This window comes from Salvelinus alpinus, chromosome 10, assembly GCF_045679555.1.
Source record: "Salvelinus alpinus chromosome 10, SLU_Salpinus.1, whole genome shotgun sequence".
Taxonomy (NCBI): domain Eukaryota; kingdom Metazoa; phylum Chordata; class Actinopteri; order Salmoniformes; family Salmonidae; genus Salvelinus; species Salvelinus alpinus.
Window position 1 is genome coordinate 57487542 of NC_092095.1, and position 10723 is coordinate 57498264.

At 46.3% G+C, this 10723-nt stretch overlaps 1 protein-coding gene across 1 annotated transcript in view; it reads left to right on the top strand.

Moving 5' to 3' along the window:
* Positions 1-964: 964 nt before the first annotated feature.
* Positions 965-10723, top strand: part of palm1b (paralemmin 1b) — a 15173-nt gene continuing 5414 nt past the window's right edge. Inside the window, exons 1-3 of the mRNA XM_071331095.1 lie at positions 965-1259; positions 1397-1474; positions 9825-9867. Of these exons, the coding sequence (XP_071187196.1) occupies positions 1413-1474; positions 9825-9867 (105 nt within the window). The 5' untranslated portion in view covers positions 965-1259; positions 1397-1412. The remainder of the gene's footprint in view (positions 1260-1396; positions 1475-9824; positions 9868-10723) is intronic.

A 10723-nucleotide genomic window follows, 5' to 3' on the forward strand; every position in this document is an offset into this window, starting at 1 on the left:
TATGCTTGAAAATATGGAAAGTTGTACTCAGTAATGTGTTGTATTGGATTTGCCCCAAACATAACACTTTGTATTCAGGACAAAAAGTGAATTGCTTTGCCACTTAAATATTACTTTAGTTCCTTGTTGCAAACAGGATGCATGTTTTGGAATATTTTGTTTCTGTACAGGCTTCCTTCTTTTTATTCTGTCAATTAGGTTAGTATTGTGGATTAACTACAATGTTGTTGATCCATCCTTAGTTTTCTCCTATCCCAACCATTAAACTCTGTAACTGTTTTAAAGTTATCATTGGCCTCATGGTGAAATTGATCCAATTTCCATGTTGTTTGAGTTGCTTTGTGCATCAGCAAATTAGCTTGAGATGATTTTACTGCAACACTGCTCACTGCATCCAAGTTGCTTGACATAGGTGTTTCAAAGAGCTGTCAGTCAAGGTGAGCTCATGACTATAAGCTCCCTGCCCACTCAGCCTGTCTTTTCAAACTTCATGGTAGTTAGCCATGAGAGAACAAGTACTTTTCAGAATGACTGTTCGGGACCTTTAATGTCTTTTGAACTCTGTTTCCTGACTGAATCAGCATTCAAATGTAATGAATTGTGTTTGTGGTAGAGCCTCATTGGCAGCTATTGTTATCATACTGTATGTCTGCATCAGACTGTCAGCTAGACCCAGAGCGCATTTAGAAACAGAGGCCCATTATCGTGTCAGACTGTCGGCTAGACTCAGACCCCAATTAGAACCAGAGGCTCCAATATCCTATCAGACTGTCGGCAATACCCAGACCCCATTTAGAACCAAAGGCCTCAATATCATATCAGTCAACAACACACCCTGGGACTCTTTATCTCGGGAGGAAGGCGTATCCCACCTCTCTCTCTCTCTCTCTCTCTCTCTCTCTCTCTCTCGCTGTCTCTCTCTCTCTCTCTCTCCCTCCTCCTCTCCCTCCCCCGTGTTTGGCGAGCTGGTGAGAGCACAAACCTTTCTGCAATCTGTTTCTAAATGCGCTCTGGGTCTAGCTCACAGGAGACAAGCAAATCATCATTTTGAGGGAACCCGGAGAGCTTTCATCTCTCCAAAACCCGCCAATTCACCCACGAACTCCTGCAATGTCGTGGATCTAAGATAAATAACCGACAGCTTGTTCTCTCTCTGTTGTAGTGTTGAGCGGTACGAGCTACCCCGACACACGCATACACACACAGCTCGGGCGTTCCCGCGACTCCTCTGCGGCCAACGGAAGGGTGTCAGGAGAGAGGTGAGGGAAAAAGGAGGAGGCGAAGGGGAGAGAGGAGGGGAGGAAACCCGACTGTTTTGAAGCTATACGCCAGTAAATAGACTATAAGCATACACAGTGAAAGAAGAGGAAACTGTCACAGTGCTATTTTATTTCAGTGTGGATGAAACTAGGATGAGAGAGACGCCAAAGGAGAGAGACGCCATCAGTGACAAGTTAAAGGACTCCGCTATTGGGTAAGTAGCCTGGCTACTGGTCTGTCTGCTCGTTACACGCAGTGTCTACTCACGACTATACGCGAATTTGTTGACTAGCCGTAGCGCTCCACTGCCTCAGCCTCACGGAACAGCGATGAAGGATGGAGGTGAGGAGAGAAGGGGAAGGAGGGATGGAGCAGAGAGAAAGATGCAGAATAGAGGGAAGACGAGATGAAGAGACAGTGTGTGTTTTCTAATGTAGGCATAATATAATTATAAATGATACAAATCCCTTTAATGCATACATGGAAATGCATGACAATAATGTGAACAAAACAATATGATAATAAATACTAGTCTTACATAAATAAATAAACAATATACAGTACAGGCATAGCCGGATTAAGATATCATAGGGCACTGTTTTTTGTTGTTGCCCCCACACACTTCCTGGCACACCATTATTTTTTGTAAACAAATCCATGCACCAAGATGCAATTCAATGCGTGGTTTCCTGTTGAAGAAAAAGGCCCTTTATAATAAAGCCATAATAACATTTGTAATGTAGGCTACAGTTTAGCAGGGGCGTTTTTAGGATTTCCACACATGGGGAACACTTGTTTGCAGCGTCCGACAATTTGTTTTGCCTTTTAAAAATGCATTTCATACAATTCTACATACTTTACAAGACAGAAGACATTAGCGGAATCGTGTCTAATACCACACAAATAACCGAAATCAGTGGTTACTCTGACACTAACAAACTGAGATCAATCTGGTCTGGAATTCAAACAAATAATATCCCAGGCTAATGAAGCGACACACATTGTACAATATTGGGAGACAATATAGACTATATATACAAAAGTATGTGGACACCCCTTCAAATGAGTGGATTCGGCTATTCCAGCCACACCCGTTTCTGGCAGGTGTATAAAATCGAGCACACAGCCATGTAATCTCCATAGACAAACATTGGCAGTAGAATGGCCTTACTGAAGAGCTCAGTGACTTTCAACGTGCCACCGCCATAGGCCACCTTTCCAACAAGTCAGTTCGTCAAATTTATGCCCTGCTAGAGCTGCTCTGGTCAACTGTACATGCTGTTATTATGAAGTGGAAACGTCTAGGAGCAACAACGGTTCAGCCGGGAAGTGGTAGGCCCCACAAATTCACAGAACGGGACCGCCGAGTGCTGAAGCAAGTAGCGCGTAAAAATCGTCTGTCCTTGGTTGCAACACTCACTACCGAGTTCCAAACTGCCTCTGGAAGCAACGTCAGCACAAGAACTGTTGGTCGGGATCTTCATGAAATGGGTTTCCATGGGTCTCCCGAGGGCCGCAGCGGTCTAAGGCACTGCATCACAGTGCTAGAGGCGTTACTACAGACCCGGGTTCATTCCCGGGCTGTGCCACAACCGGCCGTGGCCAGGAGTCCCATAGGACAGCACACAATTGACATCACACCATATTGACTGCTTGTGGTGGGCCGGGTGCATGCAGGCTGACCCCAGTCACCAGTTGAACGGTTTACTCCGACACATTATTGTGGCTGGCTTCCGGGTTAAGCTGGCGAGTGTTAAGGAGCGTGGTTAGGCATGTCATGTTTCGGAGGACACATGATTCCACCGTCGCCTCTCCCGAGACCTCTGGGGAGTTACAGCGATGAGACAAGATCGAAATTGTGGAGAAAAAAGGGGGGTAGAATACAAAATAAATAAAAATACAAAAATATACAACAAAAAAATGGGTTTCCATGGCCGAGCAGCCACACACACACAAGCCTAATGCTTCGATCACACTGAAAGCGTCATTGCATTTTGGTACACCAGAATTACATTCATTTCCAATGAAACGCTTCGTTTGCCTTGCAGCACTGTGTTGCAGTGCGTCCGGTGTGGTGCATACGTTGGATTTATTGAACGTATGCGTCAAACTGTATGCGTAGGTGGCTTGACAGAAATGGTAGCAGAAGGTGAATGTTGAATTTTTGTGGCATACATATCCATATGATGCTGCATACTATTTTGGGCAAGGACGCTGGCGGTGTGATTGAAGCGTAAGATCACCATGCGCAATGCCAAGCGTCGGCTGGAGTGGAGTAAACCTCGCTGCCATTGGACTCTGGAGCAGTGGAAACACCTTCTCTGGATTGATGAATCACGCTTCGCCATCTGGAAGTCCGACGGACGAATCTGGGTTTGGCGGATGCCAGGAGAACGCTACCTGCCCCAATGCATAGTGCCAACTGTAAAGTTTGGTGGAGGAGGAATAATGGTCTGGGGCTGTTTTTCATGGTTTGGGCTATGTCCCCTTAGTACTGCACCTAGCTCTAACCTCAACTACATCAAACACCTTTAGGATGAATTGGAACAACGACTGCGAGCCAGGCCTAATTGCCCAACATCAGTGCCCGACCTCACTAATGCTCTTGTGGCTGAATGGAAGCAAGTCCACACAGCAATGTTCCAACATCTAGTGGAAGCCTTCCCAGAAGAGTGGAGGCTGATATAGCAGTGGGTAAGCCCCTCCATTAACCCAGCCCTGAGTACAGGGAGGACACTCAGGCAGTCTCCTCTCTTGCAGAAAATGTGAAAATAAACAGTATGCTTTGCTCCTGTATGTTGAATAGCTTATTCTAGGCCTTATGTTCTCAAACGGTCAGGTGGACTAGGCTAACACGAATAATAATTTGACCATTTCAATTGTTGCTACATAGGATAGGACATAGGCGACACTAAACGATACCAATTTGTTAGTGTAATCATTTCTGATGTAGGCCTACCTTTCATGTATATCTATTTCTTTGACACGCACGCATACGAGAGAGAGAACGGGAGAAGAGAGTGAGAGAGAATGGGAGAAGAGAGAGAAGAGAGAGAGAGAGAACGAGAGAAGAGAGAGAGACAGAGAGAGAGAGAAGAGAGAGAGAACGGGAGAAGAGAGAGAAGAGAGAGAGACCGAGAGAGAGAGAGAGAGAGAGAGAGAGAGAGAGAGAGCGACAGAGAGAGACAGAGAGAGAGAGAGACAGAGAGAGAGAGAGAGAGAGAGAGAGAGAGACAGAGAGAGAGAGAGAGAGAGAGAGAGAGAGAGAGACAGAGAGAGAGAGAGAGAGAGAGAGAGAGAGAGAGAGAGAGAGAGAGAGAGAGAGAGAGAGAGAGAGAGAGAGAGAGAACGAGAGAAGAGAGAGAGAGAGAGAGAGAGAGAGAGAGAGAGAGAGAGAGAGAGAGAGAGAGAGAGAGAGAGAGAGAGAGAGAGAGAGAGAGAGAGAGAGAGAGAGAGAGAGAGAGAGAGAGAGAGAGCGAGAGAGAGAGAGAGAGAGAGAGAGAGAGAGAGAGAGAGAGAGAGAGAGAGAGAGAGAGAGAAAGAGAGACAGAGAGAGAGAGAGGGGAGAGAGAAGAGAGAGAGAGACAGAGACAGAGAAAGAGAGATACACAGATTTGTAAGACATGTGTTTACTCCCTGAGCCTTTAGCCCATCAGGCTCACACAGTCTTGTGGCATGCAGGTGACATGTTTGAGACCCCCTCCTCCCCATCATACCAGATAAAAGAAAGGATGTGTTTGTTTTCTCTGTCTGTTGTTTTCTGATAAATTGTGTCATTTTTAGCCTCTAATCCATTTTAATCTCTCTCTCTCTATCTCTCTTTATCCCTGTCCATCTCTCTGTCTCTCTCAATTTCAATTAAATTAAAAGCAAGAGTTTTATTGGCATGGGAAACATGTGTTAACATTGCCAAAGCAAGTAAATTAGATAATAAACAAAAGTGAAATAAACAATAAAAATGAACAGTAAACATTACACTCACAGAAGTTCCAAAATAATAAAGACATTTCAAATGTCATATTATGTACATATATACAGTGTTGTAACGATTGTTCTATTTACAATGGTTGTATTTACAATGGTGTTTGTTTTTCACTTTTCTTGTGGCAATAGGTCACAAATCTTGCTGCTGTGATGGCACACTGTGATATTTCAACCGGTAGATATGGGAGTTTATCAAAATTGGATTTGTTTTCTAATTCTTTGTGGATCTGAGTAAACTGAGGGAAATATGTGTCTCTAATATGGTCATACACTTGGTAGGAGGTTAGGAAGTGCAGCTCAGTTTCCACCTCATTTTGTGGGTCAGTGTGCACATAGCCTGTCTTCTCTTGAGAGCCAGGTCTGCCTACGGCGGCCTTTTTGCAGAATACTGCATGCAGAGTCTCAATTTGGTGTTTGTCCCATTTTGTGAATTCTTGATTGGTGAGCGGACCACAGACCACAAAACCATAAAGGGCAATGGGTTCCATAACTGATTCAAGTATTTTTATCCAGATCCTAATCGGTATGTCGAATTTGATGTTCCTTTTGATGGCATAGAAGGCCCTTCTTGCCTTGTCTCTCAGCTCGTTCACAGCTTTGTGGAAGTTACCTGTGGCACTGATGTTTAGGCTGAGGTATGTATAGTTTTTTGTTTGCTCTTGGGCAATGGTGTCTAGATGGATTTTGTATTTGTGGTCCTGGCGACTGGACCTTTTTTGGAACACCATTATTTTTTGTCTTACTGAGATTTACTGTCAGGGCCCAGGTCTGGCAGAATCTGTCCTCCTTAGTTGGGGACAGAAGTACCAGATCATCAGCAACAGTAGACATTTGACTTCATATTCTAGTAGGGTGAGGCCGGGTGCTGCAGACTGTTCTAGTGCTCTCGCCAATTCGTTGATATATATGTTGAAGAGGGTGGGGCTTAAGCTCCATCCCTGTCTCACCCCACGGCCCTGTGGAAAGAAATGTGTTTTTCCCCCAATTTTAACCGCACACTTGTTGTTTGTGTATATGGATTTTATAATGTTGTATGTTTTTCCCCCAACACCACTTTCCATCAATTTGTATAGCAGACCCTCATGCCAAATTGAGTCAAAGGCTTTTTTGAAATCAACAAAAGCATGAGAAGACTTTGCTTTTGTTTTGGTTTGTTCGTATGTCAATTAGGGTGTGCAGGGTGAATATGTGGTCTGTCGTACGGTAATCTTGTAAAAGGTAAATTTGACATTTGCTCAGTACATTGTTTTCACTGAGGAAATGTACGAGTCTGCTGTTAATGATAATGCAGAGGATTTTCCCAAGGTTGCTATCCCACAGGAGTTATTGGGTTCAAATTTGTCTCCACTTTTGTGGATTGGGGTGATCAGTCCTTGGTTCCAAATATTGGGGAAGATGCCATAGTTAAGGATGATGGTAAAGAGTTTAAGTATAGCCACCATGTGTCATGCCCTGACCCTAGAGAGCTTTTTATGTCTCTATTTTGGTTTGGTCAGGGTGTGATTTGGGTGGGCATTCTATGTTCATTTTTCTATGTTTTGGTATTTCTTTGTTTTGGCCGGGTAAGGTTCTCAATCAGGGACAGCTGTCTATCGTTGTCTCTGATTGGGAACTATACTTAGGTAGCATTTTCCCACCTGTGTTTTGTGGGTAGTTATTTTCTGTTTAGTGTTTTCTGCACCTGACAGGACTGTTTCAGTTTCGTTTCTCACTTTGTTGTTTTGTTCTAGTGTTCAGTGTGAATAAATATCATGAACACTTACCACGCTGCGCTTTGGTCCGATCCTTCCTCATGCAATGATGACCGTTACAGAACTACCCACCACAAGCGGACCAAGCAGCGTGGTATGGAGGAGCAGAGGGTTCAGGATTCGTGGACTTGGGAGGAGATACTAGACGGAAAGGGACCCTGGAGACAGGCTGGGGAGTATCGCCGTCCAAGGAAGGAACTGGAGGCAGCTATGGCGGAGTGGCAGCGTTATGAGGGAACAAGGCTGGCAAGGAAGCCCGAGAGGCAGCCCCCCCCCCCTAAAAAAATTGGGGGGCACACGGGGAGTGTGGTTGAGTCAGGTTGGAGACCTGAGCCAACTCCCCGTGCTTACCGGAAGCAGCGTGGTACTGGTCAGGCACCGTGTTATCGGTAAAGCGCACGGTGTCTCCAGTGCGCGCTCATAGCCCGGTGCGCTATATGCCAGCCCTCCGCAAGTGCCATGCAAGAGTGGGCATCCAGCCAGGGCAGATTGTGGCAGCTCAGCGCGCTTGGTCTCCGGTGCGCCATTTCGTCCCAGGGTATCCTGCGCCGACTCTGCGCACTTTGTCTCCGGTGCGCTGGGACTGTTCAGTGCGTCCTATGCCTGCGCTCCGCCCGTGCCGGGCTAAAGTGGGCATTCAGCCAAGTGGAGAGGTGCAAGTGGTATGCACTAGATCTCCAGTGTTCCCCCACAGCCCGGTTCGACCTGTGCCTGCACTCTGGAGGGGCGGGGCTAAAGTGGGCATTTAGCCTGGAGGAGTGGTGCCAAGGCTGCGCACCAGGGCTCCAGTGCTCCCCCACAGCCCGGTTCATCCTGTGCCTCCTCTAGGGACCAGGCCTCCTGTAGGTCTCCCCAGCCTGGTGGGCCCTGTGGCAGCCCCACGCACCAGGCTGTCTCTGCGTCTCCTCCCTCCAGAGTCGCCCTCCAGTCCGGAGCCTCCAGCGATGCCCTCCAGTCCGGAGCCTCCAACAAGGGTGCCCAGTCCGGGGCCCGCAACGAGGGTGCCCAGTCCGGGGCCCGCGACGAGGGTCCCCATTCCGGGGCCCGCAACGAGGGTCCCCAGTCCGGGGTCGGCGGCGAGGGTCCCCGCACTAGAGGCGCCACCAAAGTGGGCCAAGCCAGAGGTGGAGCGGGGGGGTACTGTCACGCCCTGACCTTAGAGAGCTTTTTATGTCTCTATTTTGGTTTGGTCAGGGTGTGATTTGGGTGGGCATTCTATGTTCATTTTTCTATGTTTTGGTATTTCTTTGTTTTGGCCGGGTATGGTTTTCAATCAGGGACAGCTGTCTATTGTTGTCTCTGATTGGGAGCCATACTTAGGTAGCATTTTCCCACCTGTGTTTTGTGGGTAGTTATTTTCTCTTTAGTGTTTTCTGCACCTGACAGGACTGTTTCGGTTTTGCTTCTCACTTTGTTGTTTTGTTCTAGTGTTCAGTGTTAATAAATATCATGAACACTTACCACTCTGCGCTTTGGTCCGATCCTTCCTCATGCAACGATGACCGTTACACCTTGGTTCCAAATATTGGGGAAGATGCCATAGTTAAGGATGATGGTAAAGAGTTTAAGTATAGCCAATTGGAATTTGTTGTCTGTAAATTTTATAATTTCATTGAGGATACCATCAACACCCCAGGCCTTTTTGGGTTGGAGGGTTTGTATTTTGTCCTGTAGTTCATTCAATGTAATTAGAGAATCCAGTGGGTTCTGGTAGTCTTTAATAGTTGATTCTAAGATTTGTATTTGATCATGTATATGTTTTCGCTGTTTGTTTTGTGGTTTATCCATACATCTCCATTTCGAATAGATAACTCTTCGTGTTGTTGTTTGTTTAGTGGTTTCCAATTTTCCCAGAAGTGGTTAGAGTCTATAGATTATTCAATTACATGAGCTGATTTCTGACGTGCTGTTCTCTCTCTCACTCTCACTCTCACTCTCACTCACACTCTCACTCTCACTCTCACTCTCACTCTCACTCTCTCTTTCACATGCTCATCAGCAGTCCTGCAGCAGACATATAAAATCAAATGCACTATTGACTGGAGAACAGAGGGGTCCAGTATATTTTACTACCTGTTCTCCCTCAGGCTACAATTACACACACACACACACACACACACACACACACACACACACACACACACACACACACACACACACACACACACACACAAACACACATTGTATCGGGAGTTGACTGTACATAACAGACTGGTCAATGAACTCGGCCTTATGGCTCTGCTCTACCATTAGCATTGATTGATTGATCAGTCTCCTCTCTAACCCAAGACAGTTTCTGGATGTTTCTGAGTAGATGGGGAGAGTTATTCAATTCTATAATGAGAATCCCTCCAGAGTTAGGGTTCATGTTATAGGGTTACGATCAGTATTCATGTACGTGTTGTGTAATGTCATGTTATGCAGTGTGTCAGGGTACCTACAGTGTGTGTTGTATGTCTCTCCTAATCCAGGTCTCTTGGTGTTTATTTCAGATTAACACTGATCACACCCACGTACGGCACCATACCCGCACGCACGCACGCACGCACGCACGCACGCACGCACGCACGCACGCACGCACGCACGCACACACACACACACACACACACACACACACACACACACACACACACACACACACACACACACACTGATCAGACCATCCACATCAACCACATCCAGGACCAGAGCAGCTCTACACTATCTTCCCAAGTCTTCCCAATGAGGCAGAGCGGTATTCCCTGCCAGAGCTCTGGAATCTATTAAAGCAGGAATGTTGACATCACTCTGTTATTCTTCTATCTCACTAACTTTATTTCTCTCTCTCAGGATGGCTGAGGTTTCGCAGCAGGAGAGAATTCAGGCCATCGCTGTAAGTCACACACACACACACACACACACACACACACACACACACACACACACACACACACACACACACACACACACACACACACACACACACACACACACACACACACACACACACACACACACCACAGCATGCATGGTTTCATAGAACCATTAATAATGATAGACTCCTGTTAGACCAGCCTGATCAACAGAAATAGACTTCGATTTCAGACGTTTGAAAAGTTCCTGAGAACGTTGCGCTCATCAAAAAAAAGAACTTGCCCAGCTCTGGGCGCAAACTTATGAGTTCTAGTGGCCTGCTCAGACCACTGCGCTATGACAGTTCACAATGCTCTAGCAAGCCGTGAGAATACTTTACGATACTTGAGGATATGAGGTCAGTTGGTTTCCAGAGCCTTCCCCAAACCATGCCGAATTGACCCTGTAACCGTGCCAAATTAACCCTGTAACCATGCCGAATTAACCCTGTAACCATGCCGAATTAACCCTGTAACCATGCCAAATTAACTCTGTAACCATGCTGAATTAACCCTGTAACCATGCCGAATTAACCCTGCAACCATGCCGAATTAACCCTGTAACCATGCCGAATTAACCCTGTAACCATGCCGAATTAACCCTGTAACCATGCCAAATTAACTCTGTAACCATGCTGAATTAACCCTGTAACCATGCCGAATTAACCCTGCAACCATGCCGAATTAACCCTGTAACCATGCCGAATTAACCCTGCAACCATGCCGAATTAACCCTGCAACCATGCCGAATTAACCCTGCAACCATGCCGAATTAACCCTGCAACCATGCCGAATTAACTCTGTAACCATGCCGAATTAACCCTGCAACCATGCCGA